This window comes from Rattus norvegicus, chromosome 4 (assembly GCF_036323735.1).
Source record: "Rattus norvegicus strain BN/NHsdMcwi chromosome 4, GRCr8, whole genome shotgun sequence".
In the NCBI taxonomy this organism is placed as follows: Eukaryota; Metazoa; Chordata; class Mammalia; order Rodentia; family Muridae; genus Rattus; species Rattus norvegicus.
The window spans coordinates 105,444,070-105,462,276 of NC_086022.1; the positions used below are offsets into that span (position 1 = coordinate 105,444,070).

Consider the following 18,207-nt stretch of genomic DNA (forward strand, 5'->3'; position numbering starts at 1 on the left):
AGGACAGGACAGTATGAGTTTTTTAAAAACAAGGGAATTGCAATTGGTTTAAACTATCAGATGTGCCTAGATCCTTGAATTTCAAACCATATTGTTTTGGAGAAGGTAAAAGCACCTGCTGCTAAGCTTGATGATCTACGTTCAGTCAAGGGAACCACATGGGAGGAGAGAAGCAACTCTAGTTAGTTGTTCTCTGAGCTCCATACATTTGTTGTGGCTTGTGCACATGCATATACATACAAATAAATAAGTGTAATGAAATGTATTTTGATTGGGCTGGAGAGATGGCTCAGTGGGTGCTCTTGCGAGGACTTGGGTTCAATTCCCAGCACCTACAAGGTGGCTTACAACTGTCCATAACTCCAGTTCCAAGGGGTCTGATGCCTTCTGCTCCGTATGGGCACCAACCATGCACATGGCACACATACATACTGATAAAAATACATATAAATTGAATAAATTCTAATAATTTTTAATAATTGGAAAACATTTTTTAAAAATATGTTTCTGCTTAACTACAGCTATGTAACAAGTCTTTCTGCATCTGGGAAATAGCAGCATTGTTTGTTGCTTTTGTTCTAGGTCTTTCCTGGGATCATAGGGACAATTGTTGTGCATTGACCCTAAGACAGTGCCTAGGACTAGTCAGTCCCTATGTTCCCTTACTTTCTTGGCTACTGATGCTGGCTCAGCAAGACTGCTGCCTTGGAACTCCTGCTGAGGCATCTCTGTGTTTTGGGATTTCCTTACAGCTTAGCAGAAGGTTCTGAGAGCAGAGTCAGGCCAAAGTCAAGTCCTTTTATGCTGTAGTTTGAGAAGGCGCAGAGCATCGCTTTCACTGCCCTCTGTTAATGAATTATTAACCAAACCTGCCTTCGCACCTTTCCCTACCCCATCCCCTCTTCTCTAAACCCTGGCAGCCACTATTTACTATTTCTATAAATTTGTCTCTTCTGGATAATCCCCATATCAGGGAAGGACACACAACTCATGTTTGATAGGTAGCATATTTCTGGAAGAGCATTTGGCATATCTGCTTTGTTACAATCAGTACTGCAAAATATACTCAGCCTTAATTTTTTTTTTTTTTTTTTTTGGTGAAGGTGGAGGTTAGAACAACTGATCTCTTCCCCCCACCCCCGTTACACACACATGTACAGTCAATATTGTGTGATGCACTCAGCCCTATTTTTTGTGGGGTGGGGGCTAGAGTAACTAATATTCTCTTCCATTGCAGCCATCTCTAAGACACTACAAAAATTTTATTCAACTAGGACCAGGGTCTTATCATTTTAACTAGATCTTAAAATGGGTAAAATATCTTTGATCTGACTGTAAAGTTCTTAACCTCCTCCAGTTTTGTTCTGGAAACCAGAGTACTAAGGTCATCTGCTTCCTATTCTATATCAGCATCTACTGGGGTGGCAAGCACTGGATAATTTCTTTCAAAAAAGCAGGCAGCTAGAGGAGCACAGCAGTCAGTCAGTTCCAGAATAGATGTAGAATCTAGCTGGATATGATGGTTGATTGCTATGATGCTTGGGAATTTCTGTTCTCCCCTTTGGATTTTTGTTTTTACATTCTCTGTTGTTTCTTTTCTAAAAACGTGGACTGTTTGTTGTTGTAAAATTATAAAAAATAAAAATGCTGTCTTTTAACCCCCACCAGATCTGGCATCACAGTGCCCCAAGATATCTGCTAGATATCTTAATTCTCAGTCAGCAAAGCCTCTCACCTGCTTTGCTCCATCCCATATCATACTGCTAAAGGCCTTTCTCTGAGCCTGGCAGCAATCTCTCTACCTATCTAGTTCCCAAGGCAGGTTTCCATGCCAGAAACACACATCCCAATTCCATGGCGGCCCAGTGTCTCCAGACGCCGCACACTTTTCTACATTCAAACCCTCACACACAAGAATACACAACACAGTAACTTTTAACCCAATTGATAAGATATAATTAATTGCCCACCTAAACATACAAAGCCCAGTACACATCCATCCCTTAAGAACATTAATAACAGCCTGTAAATACACAGAGTAAAATCTTAACGTCAGTTTCCATTTTCTCTCCACCATGACTACTCTCTCTGTCCCTCCTGTCTCCTTTTCCCTTCCGTTCCAGTCTCCTCCTCTTTCTTCAGACTTTTCTCCTGTCCATCCTTCCATCTCGTCCAGTGACAAGTCTCCTCCTATCCTGTACCTGCCCTCACCTGTATTTTACAAATTAAATGGGGAAAAGGTTCTAGTGAAGTCACCTGAGTCCTGAGTACTGCCTAGGCAGCTGTCCTTTGGGCAGTGGAATTAGCATCAAAATACAGATAACTCCAGGGCAAACCACAACAACTGTTTGCACCTAAGTCCTAGTTATGGCTGGCTCCTTTTCTTTTGGAGCATCCAAAAACTGTTTTTTACATTTTCTTTATTTCTTTTATTGTTTAAATTCATTATTTTTTTTAAATCTTGTAGTGGTAGTTAGGTGTTTGTGTTGCTGTGACCCAGATATCCAAGGAAAACAACTTGAGGTGGGGGATTTATTTGGTTTCCTGTTTCTTTTTTTTTTTTTCCTCACTGCATCTTTGATTTATTCAAATAGGCTGTATCTTTTTGCTCTCTGGAATTTAACAAATTTTAATAGTTTATGCAGCAGACTTTTTCAAAGAGCTCAGTCCATACATAACCCGTGGTTCTTAGGTCCATGGTGAAATGGAACATCTTAGGAATGGGTCCAAACATGCAATAAGAGATTCTTACCCCATGGTGCACAGGAAGCAGAAAGGGGATTCTGTGATAGGACTTTGACAAGACATAGCCCCAGGTCACACTCCCAGTGGCCTATTCCAGTTAACGCTTATAGAAAATCCCAGTGGAAATGAGAATCATATATAAACTTAAAAGTACCAATGAATCATTCTGATTCTCTTTTTCAAGTTAAACATTGCTTCTGTGTGATCCTAGCCCTTGGGAGTTGGAAGCAGAAAGAGCAAGGATTCAATGCTAATCTGGACTATGTGAGACCCTGACTCACAAAACAATGGCAACAAAAGCAACTAGGGTCAGCCATATGGTCCTGGATAAGATGCTTGTGGTGCAAGTTTGGTGAGCTTTGATCCCCAGGTCTCACATAGGATAAGTAGAGAAATGGCTCCCACAAGTTGTCCTCTGACCTCTACATAAGAGTAGAGTTTGTGTGGATGTGTGTGTGTTCTCGAGTGCACACATATATCTGTGTATGCATATATAGACAATAAATGTAACTTAAACATGAAGAAAATAAAAAAATTCAACAGCACAATATTTAAGAATATTTTTTTCTTTATTACTGTTTTTGAGGTTTTAGGGTTTATTTGGTTTTTGTTTTTTTGAGACAAGGTCTTACAGCTTGTCCCAGGCTGGCCTGCAGCTTGTAGCAGTCTTTCTGCTTCAGCCTTCTAAGTAAGTGCTAGTGTAGAACTGCTTTTAAACATTCAGAAAAGTGTTTTGTAGGTAGATTTCTGAAAGTAAACTAATTTTTGTTTGAATACACTTTTAAGAAAAGTGTATTTGAATTTTTCAATTAAAAATCTCCTGAAATGTATTAAAAGTTTTGCATTTTGAGGTGGTCTGGCTTTGTATCTTAGACTGGCCTGTAGTTTATGATCTTCCTAGCCTGAAGACTGCTGGGGTTACAAGTATGAGCCATCATACTTCCAAATTCCTTTAATGTATTGATGTAATGTCTTCTTCTCCTTTAGAGTTGTCTGTGTGGGAAGTTTGTCCTCCGCCCACTACGACCATGCCGTAGATACTCCACTTCAAGCAGTTCTGGGTATGTGACTCGTCTCCTTGGAACCAAGCTCTTTACTGTGTATTAATAATAGAGGTGTGTGTGAGTGCGTGTATGTGTTTGTGTTTACTTTGAATGTGGATATGGCTGCATAAACTAACTTTTATTAAGGAAACAGTATTATGATAACATCCATGGTCATCAGAGGAAGGCTGAGTGTAGTAGAGTAAGAGTTTTCATTTATGTTTTAATCTTTTTGAGACAGGGTCTCTAGATAAAGCCCCAGCTTCCTGGAGCTCACTGTATAGGTCAATGTGGCCTCAAACTCACAAGAGATCTGCCTGCCTCTCCCTCCCAAGTGCTGGACATCATCAATAATATATTTTTGAGCAAAACCACATTCACATAACCTTTATTGTAAAATATTGTTAAAATTGTTCAATTTCATTATTGTTATTGCTTTCTTACTGTGTTTAGTTTATAAATTAATCTTTATCATAGATACATATTATAGAGAAAAATACATTTGATTCTATTCATGGCTTCTGGGGTTCTTGGAACAAATCCCCCTTCCCAGTAAAAGAGAACTACTATATTACACTGAAGCTGTGCTCTAAGATCTGAGAAGTTCCTTCTGTTACGTTATTTTGGGTGAAGCTTTGTTATTGTAAAAATATAAAAAATGAAAATGCTGTATTTTATCCCTACTAGGTCTACACTGCAGTCCCCCAAGATATCTGCTAGATATCTAAGTTTCAGTCAGCAAAGCCTCTCACTCGCTCTGCTCCATCCCATAGCACACTACCAAAGGCCTCTCTCTGAGCCTGGCAGCAGTCTCTCTACCCATCGAATTCCCAAGGCAGGTTTCCATGCCAGAATCACACATCCCAACTCCAGGGTGGCCCAGACCAGGCACCCCACACTCCCTTACACTTAAATCTACACATGAAAGAACACACAACACAATAACCTTTGACCCAATTGATAAGATATAATTGCCCGCCTAAACATACACATCCATCCCTTAAGAACATCAATAACAACCTGTAAATACACAGTAGAATCTTTTTTTTTTTCTTTTTTTCGGAGCTGGGGACCGAACCCAGGGCCTTGCGCTCGCTAGGCAAGCGCTCTACCGCTGAGCTAAATCCCCAACCCCTACACAGTAGAATCTTAACATCAGCTTCCATTTTCTTTCCACCATGACTACTCTCTCCATCCCTCCTGTTTTTTCTCCTCTTTTCCAGTGTCCTCTTCCTTCAAACTTTTCTCCTGCCCACCCTTCCTTCTCGTCCAGTGACAGGCCTCCTTCTATCCTGTACCTTCTCTCACCTGTATTTTACAAATTAAATGAAGAGAAGGTTCTGGTGAAGTCACCTGAGTACTGACTAGGCAGCTGTCCTTGGGGCAGTGGAATTAGCATCAAAATACAGATGCAGGGATCTGTATACAGGGCAGACCCCAACAAAGCTTTAGTAATGAAGCTCCTTTCAGTTCTTTGGTAATTGGGTGGCACTGAGCGGAGTCCTCTCTTCAAGTGTTTACTTCTGTTTTGCCGGAGTTCATTTAGGTCCTTACTATAATGTAAGTTTAAGAAGTGTGTGTTTGTTTTATTGATGTCTTACTGTCGGTTGGGACTTGCTGAGCAGCAGGCCCTGACCTACATCTCCAGCCCAGTTTTCAAATTTAAATTTAATTTATGTGAAATGAAGTCTTGCTTTGTAGCTAACCCATACTGGCTTCGGTCTCTGGGCAGTTTTCCTGCCTCAGCCATTAGAATGTTAGAATTGGCTTTCTTTGTTGTAAAGGATTCACTTTATTTTTCTTACAGAGAAGCTTTTAGAGGAGCTTTGAAAGTCAGTGATTTGTGGGACTTCAGAGGAAATCTCAAATTTTCAAATAGCAAGTTTTAAGGGTCATATGAGAGACTGCTTCATTCTTTCTGTTATAGTTATTATCTTTTAAAATTTTTGTTATCTGTATGTAAATATTGTTATTTCATATTGCAGACACATTAAAAATGATCAATAAAAAGTGGTTTGCAGCTGTATATCACTCTTGGCTGCTGGGGTCTGAGTCCATGGTAGAGAAATGGAAGTGGGAAGGTCTGTAAGATTCAGTAGGAAAGCTGAAAAGAGGACACAAGAAAGTTTGATATTTTTCCTATTTCCTTCTTCTAGGGTGACTGCTGGTAAAATTGCTGGAGCTGGCCTTTTGTTTGTTGGTGGAGGGATTGGTGGCACTATCCTGTATGCCAAATGGGATTCCCATTTCCGGGAAAGTGTAGAAAAAACTATTCCTTATTCAGACAAGCTCTTTGGGATGGTTCTTGGCTCTGCACCTTATACTGTTCCATTGCCAAAGAAACCGGTAAGAATTTTAAACAGTATTTCAATTTATGTTATAAAATGCTTTCACTCAACTACTTATTTTTGAGGCAGTTTTATGTAGCTCAGACTGTGATTGAACTCCCAATTCTCTGGCTTCTTCTCCTACATTTGGGGATTACAGGAATGTACCATTATACCTGAGTATGGAATACTTTTAAGAAGCAAGCTGTTTTCATCTGGATAGTGTTATCTGTGCATAGCTCACTACAATCTACATGCTTTGTGATTTCTTCCCTTCCCACCCCCACTGGTGCTAGAGATTAGGTTCCAGCCACTGAGCCCTCAGCTCCCAATAGTGGTGGTTACCAGGTTACTGGGTTAGAATTGCTAGATTCTTCATTATTGCTTTTGTTTGTTAGCCCTCTGTTCTGCTTACTCTACCTTGCCCTGTATAATTTCCTATACAGTTGTCTTCTAAACTAAAGCCATTGTTTTCCCCATGCACCTGGCCTTTCCCACCTTCAGTTTTCACCTCCAGATTTCTCCTGAAAGAATAGAGATTATGTCAATGTAGAGTCTTCTAAAATAAATAAATAAAGCATTGATGTGCTTTCTTCTTTTTTTTCTTTTTTCTTTTTTTTTTTTTTTTTTTGGAGCTGGGGACCAAACCCTTGCTTAGCCTTGCACTTGCTAAGCAAGCGTTCTACCACTGAGCTAAATCCCCAACCCCTATGATGTGCTTTCATGGCACTGTTTGCCAGGAACTTTTAAACATTTTTAATTTTTTTTAAATTAAATGATTTTAATGATTTATTTATTTATTTACTTTATATGCATTGGTGTTTTGCCTCTGTGTATGTCTGTGAAGGTGTCACATCACCTGGAACTGGAGTTAGAGGCAGCTGTAAGTTGCTTTGTGGGTGCTAGGAATTGAACCTGGGTCCTCTGGAAGAGCAGTCAGTGTGATCTTAACCACTGAGTCTTCTCTCTAACCCCACTTTTTTTTTTTTTTAATTTCTCAAAAAACAAATGTAAAGTGATAATCCCAGCACTCGGTAGGCAGAGGCAGGTAGATCTTTGAATTTGAGGCCATCCTGGTCTAGAGTTGAGTTCTAGGACAGCCAGGACTACACAGAGAAACCCGATCTTGAGAATCAAGAAAAGGAAAGAAAAAAGAAAAATGAGACTGTAAGGATTGTCTGGTGGACTGGCAAGATGGTTCAGTATATAAAGTATTGTCATTAAGACTGGTGATCGGGGTTGGGGATTTAGCTCAGTGGTAGAGCGCTTGCCTAGCAAGCACAAGGCCCTGGGTTCGGTCCCTAGCTCCGAGAAAAAAAAAAAGACTGGTGATCACCTATTGGATGCAGAGAGCTGACTGTTGCAAATTGCCTTACCATCACGTGAGTGCTGTTGTGTGTGCTTTTCCCTCTGATAAGTAAATGTTGAAAATAAAGAATGCTGGTTGAATATGGAAAAGTTAAATGTCAGGCTAGAAGCTGGCCGTTGGTTCCTTTTTCCCTGGTTTCTTTTTTTTTGGGGGGGGGGGGGCAGAGCACATAGAGAGAATCTCGTGTACTGTATAGAAGTATCACCTGTCAATAAATAACTGATGGCCTATTAGCTGAGGCAGGAAATAGGAGGTGGGAGTTCCTGTAGTGAGAGAAGAACTTTGGAATAGAGCCAGGAACAAGAAGAATTATCCCTGAATGTCTTCTGAGGAGACACACATGAAACTGAGGAGTGGTAACCACCAATGTGGCACTCATAGAGCAGAATAAACAGGTTAATTAAGATATGAGCTAGTTGGGGAATAAGCCCTAGCTTAAGGCCTAGGCATTTATTCATAGTCATTCTCAGAGTTGTCATTTCCGATAGATACAGGGAGGGCAGGGGAACAAGGTTTCTTTGTGTAGCCCTGGCTGTCCTGACATTCACTTAGACCTGGCTGTTTCAAACTCAGAGATCCAGTTCTACCTGCCTGTGCCTCCCAAGTGCTAGGATTAAAGGCCAGTGCCACAGTGCCTGGCACTGGTTCCTTTCTTGCTATGATGTGTGGACTTTACCAGTTATGGTAACTACTCTAAGCCGTCTCATTCTTCCTTGCTTTTCCCACCTTAGGAAGAAATCTAGACGGTTACTGTAGAAGGATTGGAATTTAAGGCCAGCCTGAGCTACAGAGTTTGACCCTGTTTGAAAATTAAAACAGGCCAGGGCTGGAGAGATGGCTCAGTGATTTAAGAGCACTGGAGACTCTTCAGAGGATACTAGGGTTTGATTCCCAGCACTCATATGGTGGCTTATAACAATCTGTAACTCCCATTCCAGGGGATCTGATGCCCTCTTCTGGCTTCCCTGGGTACCAAGTACACATGTGATATACAGACATATATGCAGGCACAACACCCAAAGACATAGTAATAGTCACTTTCTAAAGAAAGCAGCCTAATTCAAAGAAAATGTGTAGTTTTCTAGTTTCTGTGACATAGTTTTAAACTATTTCTTTTTAATTAATCATCTAGGACTGTGTGGCCCTCTGCCTGCTCTGACCATTAGTAAAAGGGGACAACAAGAGTGGTGAACAACAGTTTTAATTATTTCCTCATTTCCCCCAGCAAATCTCAGAGTCCTTAATGAACAGTAGTACCTTAAGTTAGTCTGGCTTTAATTGGGAAAGGAAAGCAGTTACTGCCTACAAACCTGTCATGCTTCTTCATGTGTAATTGCATCCTGGGAATAAAACAAAAAACAGATGTTCACTTTTACTCTAGGCCTGTCATCAGTCATTTGTTCCTAATTGAATGCACACAGAAAACTATATTTTTATTTACAAAAGAAGTGGCTCTAGGTGGAAATATCCTTCCTTCTCAGTATTATAGTTATGTAAGAGGAATGACATGGAAAGGGATGGTAATGTACCACATGCTGTTATATATCCTGAAACATGGCCTAGTCCATTGAAATTACATTTTTAGAAGGTTTTTTTGTAGTAATGACAGTTACTTTCTATGAGTATATTGACAAATGTTGATAACCTGGCCATTATAAAAGAATGTTACTATATGTTCCCTTTTAAAAAATAACATTATACCCTAAATTTTAAATATTTCCATTTCCAAGATTCAGTCTGGTCCACTAAAAATCTCCAGCGTATCAGAGGTGATGACAGACTCTGAACTGCCCATGGCACAGACCCAGGAAACGAACGGGGATACTCCAGCTTCAGCAGGTACTTGTACTTGTAGTCTTTGGAAGGTCTGACAGGAGGGATTGTCTTAAAGTCTATGTATTTAAAGTTTGAGGAGGGTCTTCCTGCACTGGGAAGGACCCTTAACAATCCTTAGTTCATCTGTTTTCCCCTGCAGGTTTCAGTGGTTGAGAGGACATAGTATTGAACTTCGATTGGCAGTTAACTTTAATCTTCTTTTTCTTTATCGATACCCAGCCTTTTCTCCTGTGTATATGTTGAGATACCTTTTGAATGAGAACTTTCATTCTTAAAACAAAATTTTCTCATTTTCTTGTTTTCCTACCCATTTCATCTCTAAAATTGTTTTTCCTCTTCATCAACGTTTTTGTTTATAATCTTTCTTAAAATCATCATTTCTGAAGTGATGTTTTTAAGTGAATCCTTTTCTTCACACACTATCTTCCCTGTGAACGTACTCTTCTCTGTGTTTGAAACTGTCAGCTTTTTTCACATCCTTCATGTCTTCCTTTATCTCTGCTACTCTTCGGAATGGTTAGAGACCTTCTGCCAAATCGCTCATCACTCCTCCTTTGACATAGACTCCCTTTTCTTCCGCTGTTCTTTTTGATGTGTTACTGATGTTCACTTCTCTGTGCTTAGAGTTAGCACTGTTACTAGAAGCCTTTCTTGAGGTAAGAGGGATTAAAGTGTTTGTAGGCACTGAGAAGACTTTGTGTCAGTCTTTGTCAGTTTTCTGTTTCTGTTTATTACTCAAATATAGGCCGGTAGAAGTCTTCTATTTAAGTAGTACAGTGTGACGTGCTCAGCAGTAGTTTCCTTCATACGGTAACAGCATTATGAGTACCATGCATAACATGTATTTATAGCATCTACAGGGGCAGCTCAAATTATTTCTGCAGCAGGTGATCCGGCCCCTGAGGTTGAGCATGAGGACACTATAAACACCGAATGTCCCAACACTGATGAAGGAACATCTACATTCGTAACTGCAGGTAGTTTAATTATTTATATTGTGCTGTCAAAGTCTTGCTCACCAGAACTGTTATTGCCTAGCCAGCCTGTAGATAACTGGAAATGTGAACCTAGACTGTTTTCCAGCCTTCAAACTTGCCTAGGGAAGACTTTAACTTCTAAATCCAAATTGACCCATACATTAAGAGCGAATCCCTTATTTTCTTTAAAAGTTTCCATGAGTTTGTAGAGGCCTCTCCACGTTTGTCGCTGTCACTGCTTTCTTTACCCCTGTTGAAAGTCTGTTGAAATTTGCTTTCCTCTTGTTCACTTTTGCTGCAAGAGGAAGCATCCTCATCTTCTGTAAGGGAGCGACCACCTGAAGAAGTTGCAGCTCGCCTAGCACAACAGGAAAAGCAAGAACAAGTTGAGATGGAGTGTATGTAAATCAAGTCATCCTCTGTTGCTCTCTTCATCACTTAGCCCAGCTTTTATCAACCAGTAACTGTTGGGGTTTCTTTGGTTTCCATATGTCACTGCTTAGTTCCTACCACCATGTCACCATTTGTGCTCTTCCCACTAAACTGTTCTTACTCAGGTAACGAGCTGTTCTGATGGTGTATTGGTGAGCATCCCAAACCCATTTTATGTCTAGATGAAGCTGTCTTACAACTCCAGGAAACAGAAATGGATTATTTCAACCTTTAATGCTCAGATTACGTATGTATAGGAAAGAAGGTGTTCTGAGCTAATCTTCAGCAAAACAAGTGTATTTTTCTTAAGTTTCAGTTCTGTGTGTGTGTGTGTGTGTGTGTGTGTGTGTGTGTGTGTATGTGTGTGTAAGAAGGTGTTCTGAGCTAATCTTCAGCAAAACAAGTGTATTTTTCTTAAGTTTCAGTTCTCTGTGTGTGTGTCTGTGTGTGTGTGTGTGTGTGTGTGTGTGTGTATGTGTGTGTGTGTGTGTGTGTTTTGGTTCACTCACCTGTGAGTGTCTAGAACTCAGAAATTGACTTTATTTTCTTGTATTGCTATTCACTTAAGTTTTTGAGACAAGATTGCTCATTTGAACCTTAAGCTTGCTGTTTCTGCTAGACTAGAAGTTCTCAAGACCTGCGTCATGATTCTTTTGGGGATCGCCATCTGCATTTCAGATACATTCTGACTCATAACCGTAGCAAAACTAGTTATGGTTGGGGGTCACTATTATGTGGAGAACTGTATTAAGGGGCTGCAGCATTAGGTAGGTTGAGAACTCCTGGGCTAGACCTGACAAGCCAATGGCCTCCTGGGATCTGCCTGAACTGTGGTTATAGATGCATTTGCTGCAATGCTCAGCCTTTACATAGATGGTGGGGATCTGAACTCAGGTCCTATGCTTGAGCAGCATTTACTCACGGAGCCATTTCCCCAGCCTGCTATTACATAGATATTCCTCTGGTACAGGAGATGCAGGCTGTCACTTATTGTACTGTGTGCTATGTATTAGTGACTTTGGAAATAATGGGGTGTGAAAAGTTTTTTGCTGAACAGGAAGTTACTTTCTCTAGCAGCTATTGTGAATTTTCTCTCTGGCCACATCACTTGTTTTTACTGCTGCTGCATCTGGCTCTTTCCTTGGTACCTTATTGTCTCTACCCTGCGCTCAGGAGCTGCTCAGAGAAGAGGGAAGGAGGTCTAGGGCATTATTAGTTGTTTTTGTTTGTTTGTTTTTTAAAGATTATTTAGGTTCTGTAAATGAATATAGTGTAGCTACCTTCAGTCACACCAGAAGAGGGCATCAGATCTCATTACAGATGGTTGTGAGCCACCATGTGGTTGCTGGGAATTGAACTCAGGACCTCTGGAAGAGCAGTCAGTGCTCTTAACCACTGACTGAGCCATCTCTGCAGCCCACATTACTTGTTACAATTGTGTGTTACAGATAGTTGAAAATGTTAAATAAGTAAAAAAAATTCTCAGTGAAATGTTTTTGCACTTTCTCATTTGTCAGTAATGTTACTATCCTTTCTCCTTCCCTCCCTCCCTCTCTCCATCACTCCATCTGTCTCTGATAGATTTTGGCATGTGTAACTTAGGCTGTCTTTGACCTTACTGTGTAGCACTGTAGCCCAGGATGGCCTTGACTTCACAACCCTTCCGTCTCAGTCTTCTCAGTTATACAATTACATGTGCAGTCATGTGCTCTACTCACTTTTTATTCTTCGGTCATATGAATACCTTGATTTAAGTTATGAATTGAGATGCAGAGTCTGTTGCTTTAGCTGGTCTCTTTGGGGTTGATCTAAATTTCTTGATTTTGTTTAGGTAAACTGAAAAAAAATTAGCATCTTGGCTTTTGCCTCTTAATTTCCCTTTAAACCTTAGAACTATGTATGCATGTGCACTTTTCTTTTTTTAACCAAGGATTAGAGCATAGTCAATAGACGTCTAAAGAGGGTAACATTGTAGGTGACCTGCTTGCAATCTCATTTCAGTATGGTCCACTGCTTTCTGGTCTTGGATGCCCACCATTAAAAAAGCCTAGCACAAAAGCCAGGTACTACATTTTTCTTTCTCTCTCTCTGTCTCTCTCTTGCTTTCTTCCTCCCTTGTTCTTTATATTAAACAGCAGTTTGATCCTTACTTTCTTGGCATTTTTTTCATTATTGTCTCTCTTTGCTCATTGGTGTGCACATGCCCACCCTTTTTTTTTTTTAAAGAAGACAGCCTTTAACATTTGGTGTTTATTTCCTGTGCTTTCATAGGGAAACTGTTCATTCTAAGCCTTCTTTTAGATTTTTTTTGTTGTGTTGTTGTTGCTTGATTGATTTTACTTCTTTGTTTTGGATAGTCTTTTTAAAAAGTGCATTAAATTAAATTAATTAATTAATTAATTTTGTACACACGTTTGTGTGTGTTGGGCCACAGTTACCATGGCAAGTATATGTGGAAATCAGAGACAACCTGGAACTTGGTTATTTGTACCATGTGTGTTCCAGGGATTGAACTCACGCTGTTTGGTTTGCCAGCAAATGCCTTTCTTTATCTGTTGAGCCATTTCATCGGCCTTGCTTGAGATAAGGATTTGTTGTATAATGTGTGGTTATCCTCCTGCCTCTGTTTCTTGAGTGCTAGGGTTACAGACAAGCACCAACACGCACAGCTTGTTCTTCTTTGCTGGCATGTTTTCTTTGATTTGTTATCTCCTTGTGTCCTGGACATATTGAGTTGTTAAGGGTTTTCCTCTTGCTGAGAATGTGGAAATAGGCACCATTTTTTTTCTGATGAGTGTGATTTTTATAAAATGAAAAAGCTAATGATTATGCTACATATATAGTCTTCAGAATTTTCTAAACCTATTTGATTTGTTAGCCTTTAAGATTTTTTTTTCCCCTAAACAACCTTTAATTTGGAAAATTCAGACATCTGTAAAAGTGAAAATATTACAGTAAACTCTGACAAAACCACCATCTGTACTTATTGTTTTAAAGATATATTGATTGTTTTATCTGTGTGAGTGCTTGCCAGCATGTATGTATGTACACCATGTGTTGTGCCTGGTACCTGTGGAGGCCAGAAGAGGATGTTAAATTGGGAGTAGAGTTAGATGGAATTCTGAGCTGCCATATGAGTGCAAGGAACCAGAATCCTTAGCCTCTAGAGAAGCAGCAAGTGCTCTGAGCCATTTCTGTAACTGAGTTCCCACCCATAACCACACTCTCATACTTTTAGGAGAATTATGCTTCCCTAAAACTGGGTCCTGTGTATAGTTTATTTTGTTTGATGTTTTAGTGAATTAATTGTGCTGAAATACTTCTAGGAGAAGAATAGAAGTTTAAAGTCTTTTGTAAGGAGGATTTATTTTTAACTGTTCTTTCTTTTTTCAGCTCTAGCCAAGAGTTTAGAAGATGCTCTGAACCAGACTGCAACCGTCACTCGGCAGACTATTACAGCCCAGAATGCTGCAGTTCAGGCTGTCAAGGCACACTCCAGCACACTGAAAACAGCCATGGACAATTCTGAGGTGCGCCACGGAAGGACTGACCTGTGAAAGAGACTGGTTGCTTCTGTGTGATATGGGGCTTTCTCACAGAGTAAAGAGAGTCTATGATGATTTTCCTTTTATATTTTTAAGTCAGAATCTTCTCACTGTGTATTTCAGTCTAGCCTGCAATTAAGGAGACCAGACTGGAAGTGACTTGTAGTGATCTTCTTGCATAAGCTTCCTAAGTAGGGATATCACAGGTGTGTGCTAGCTGAGAAAAACCTTCAGATATGTTTTAGATGAACCACAGAGCACTGTTAACAGTGTGAGGATTCAGGGATTTGTTTCTTGAGACAGGGTGTCATGTAATTCAGACTGATAACTAAATTTACCATGTAGCTAGTACACAAAGACTTGTTAGTAATGTCATCAGTAAAAGTAAATGTAATTTTTTTCCTTAAAGAATGGGCCACATTTATTTATTTTATACATATGAGTACACTGTAGCTATCTTCAGACACTCCAGAAGAGGGCATCTGATCTCATTACAGATGGTTGTGAGCCACCATGTGGTTGCTGGCAGTTGAACTCAGAAGACCAGCCAATGCTCTTAAACACTAAGCCATCTCTCCAGCCCCTGTAGTTTTCAAATTTTAAACAGTGTTTTCATGTATTTTAAATAAACTTTTATTTAATTTTATTGTTTTGCTTGAGACAGTGTCTCATATTATAGGCTGATAATGAACTCAGTGTAGCTAAAGATGAACTTGCTTCTGTCTCTACTTGAAAAGTGGTAAGATTACTAGGTCCACAGTCTCACTTGGCCTAAGAGAGAGTATAGATTTGCTTTTTTTTACTACTCCTTCTACATGGTTTTTTGTTACCTTTTGAAAGTAGTATTTATTTATTTATTTGCATCACTGTTTTTTGAGAAGGGTTCTCTCTTCATCTCTGCCTGTCCTAGAACTCACTCTGTAATCAGACCACTTTAAACTCTTACCTGCCTCTGCCTCCCAAGCACTGAGATTAAAGGTATGCGCAATCATCACATGGCCCCGCCAAACATTTCTTTAAGTAAATTTAAATCTTTAGATATGATGTGAAAATTTAAGAAATAGTAATAAAACTTCTTATATATCACAGATAAAACATTGTGTTTATGTTAGTAACTTCTGTTAAACTTAATCATTTTAATTTCTGAATTATTACTGGAACGCAGTTTCTGGAACTTGAGTTTGAGCATGTGAGAACATCTCAGGATCAAGTAGTTTAGGCTAAAGTAGAGTAAGCATGTGAATTACAGCATTAAGGCTGTGGCTCTGGTTGATCAGAAAGTGAGTTTGCCAGCTCTTACTGTGTCCCAGGACCACACGTGACGCATTGTGTGTTGTTCATCCACCAGAGAGTCACATATGACTTTAAGAGCACTTGTCTGCTCTTCTAGAGGTCCTGAGTTCAATTCCTAGGAAACACAGGTAGGTATAACCATCTATAATAGGATCTGATGCCTTCTTCTGACCTGCTGGTGTACAGTGCAAATGAATACTCAAATAAATAAGCTAAAAATAAACACTGTAATGCTTAAAAATGGCTGGTCATGGTGGCACACACCTTTAATCCCAGGCAAAAGCAGGCTAAATCTCTGAATTTGAGGCCAGCTCAGATAGGGCTGTTCCAAAATTAAAAATGTCTCCGAAACAAAAACTAAATAAATAATAAATAAATGAAAAGAAAACTTTAGTTTGAAGTCAACAGGCAGAAAGGTGTAGCTATTATAGTTTAGTCAACAAATTGGGAAAGCAGTTAGATGTTGGTCATGCTCATTACATGGGTGTGGGAGGGCTGAAATGTCCTTGGTGTCAGGGATGCACTGGATGAATGTTGTTCAGAGGGATAGCAGTTGGTGGCTTTGGAGTAGAGCAGCATTGGAAGAATATTACCCTCCAGGAGAAGGTACACAGCTTCCTACTGAAGAACCCTTACAGAATCAGTTAATGAAGATGAGGGGTTAGGCCTATTATTATAAAAATCTGTAAACACAGTTGTGAATTGTTTTAAATACTACTTTTTAAATTTTTTTCATTGAACAAACCTGTTTTTATTTGTTTACTTTTTTGTTTGAGACAGGGTCTCCTGTATCAAAGGATGGCCTTGAACTTGTTGTGTAACTGAGGATGACCTTTACTTCTGATTCTCCTGTCTCTACATCTTGAATGTTGGATTTGCAGGCATGTGCTACTGTGTCTGGTTTTATGTGCTGCTGGGGATGGAGCCCCAGGCTTTGTGTATGCTAGCAAGCACCCTGCCAATTAAGTAGAATCCCTGACCACATTTTAAAATTTTATTTTATTTGTCTGAGATAGTCTTACTGTGTAGTCTCAACCAGTTTCAAAGTTGTGATCTTACTGTGTCAACATACCATTGTGCCCTCCTATTTTTAGAGATTGGTTGGTTGGTTTTTGCTTATTTTGAGGGGGGATAGTATCTCACTATATGTGCCTATTTTGCCTAGAAATCACTATGTACACCAGATAAACTTGTGGTCCTTGTGCCTTAAGTTCCTGAGTGTTCAGATCACCATGCCTGGCACATCTTTATAAATGTTAAAAATGCATTCCAACTTCTGGTTGTTTAGTAAAGCTGTATGTGGACCTGGAATCTATAATATATAACATCCTTTCGTTATTGTGTGTGTGTGTGTGTGTGTGTGTGTGTGTGTGTGTGTGTGTGTGTGTGTATGGTGAGTGTGTATGAGTATGGGTATTTCCTTGTCATGGTGCATGTATGGCGGTCAGAAGACAACTTAAGGAATCAATTCCTTCTACTTTTACTGAGCCAGTGTCTCTCTTGTCAGTATCTTCTCTAGGCCAGGTTCCCCATTAGCTTTCAGATTATTCTTGTGTTTCTGCCTGCTGTCTCTGTAGGAATGCTGGTATTACAGATGTATATCACTGCGTCTAGCTTATTTATATAGATTTCAGGGGCAAAATTCAGGTTGTCAGGTTGTGTGACAAACTCTTATCTGCTACACCATCCTTCTAGTCCCCAAGTTATTTTTATCAGCATAGTGCTGGAAAATAGCTGCATTAGGGGGCCTTTTCTCTCTGACCTCTGCAACCAGGAGATACGTCTTTGAAGTCTATTAGTATCGTTTATGAAGAATTCTGTAATAAAAGGCAAGGTTTGTTTTTCCATATTGCATTGTAGTACTTGGGTATCGTTGAAATGTTTGTGCTCATCAATATTAATATGGGTGTTTATTAATCTTATCACTAGACCTTAGTTACTATTTTATACAATTTTAAGTATTTTTTCAATGTGTTGTAAAGGAATTTCTTTGTAATGTTTGGAGTTAAGGATTTAAAAATTGGTTCTAAGAAGCTCATTAGATTGTCACAGTGGTCCAGTGCAATAAAAGTTATTTCTTTCCTAAGAGCATTGGCTTTTAAGTTCTCCATTGGTAATCGATATGCCCTTAAAATGGAGACTATATTAGATGTCAGTGGGACTTGCCTGGAAAATGGGTGCTGAAAGAGAGTCCTGAAGTCAGTTGTGTTGTCTCATTTTAGAATACCCTGTAAAGAGCACGCTGGCTGTACTTGTGTCTGATTTTCCCCCTGAATTTAATGGCACAGAATTCTGCATTAATCTTGACCTGTTGTTGTATGACTGAGAGCGGTTATAATTTAAAATTTTGTTTAGATTGCAGGTGAGAAGAAGTCAGCCCAGTGGCGAACAGTGGAGGGTGCGTTGAAGGAGCGAAGAAAGGCAGTTGACGAAGCTGCTGATGCCCTTCTCAAAGCCAAGTAATTACTTACGGACTTTAAGACGTAATTAGGGCCTCTTCTGGTGGCTTTCTTTGGGCTGGACTTTCTCTGTGCTGTCTTTACAAATGAAAAAGAAGCAGAGAAACCATTCCCTCACTTCACCACCAGTGTATACTCTGAGCTGGCCCTCGGAAGATTTAAGAGGATGAACTATATGAAG

At 39.7% G+C, this 18,207-nt stretch overlaps 1 protein-coding gene across 26 annotated transcripts in view; it reads left to right on the plus strand.

The window, feature by feature from the left end:
- Positions 1-18,207, plus strand: part of Immt (inner membrane mitochondrial protein) — a 38,714-nt gene that overhangs the window by 5,413 nt on the left and 15,094 nt on the right. For 6 of the 26 annotated variants that reach the window (XM_017592621.3, XM_039107572.2, XM_017592622.3 and 3 more), the window contains exons 2-8: positions 3,733-3,806; positions 5,945-6,134; positions 9,215-9,323; positions 10,172-10,297; positions 10,600-10,695; positions 14,123-14,259; positions 17,923-18,026. In XM_017592621.3, coding sequence (XP_017448110.2) covers positions 3,733-3,806; positions 5,945-6,134; positions 9,215-9,323; positions 10,172-10,297; positions 10,600-10,695; positions 14,123-14,259; positions 17,923-18,026 — 836 coding nt within the window. The remainder of the gene's footprint in view (positions 1-3,732; positions 3,807-5,944; positions 6,135-9,214; positions 9,324-10,171; positions 10,298-10,599; positions 10,696-14,122; positions 14,260-17,922; positions 18,027-18,207) is intronic. The other 20 variants (XM_017592626.3, XM_039107573.2, XM_063286046.1 and 17 more) reach the window with 6 other exon arrangements.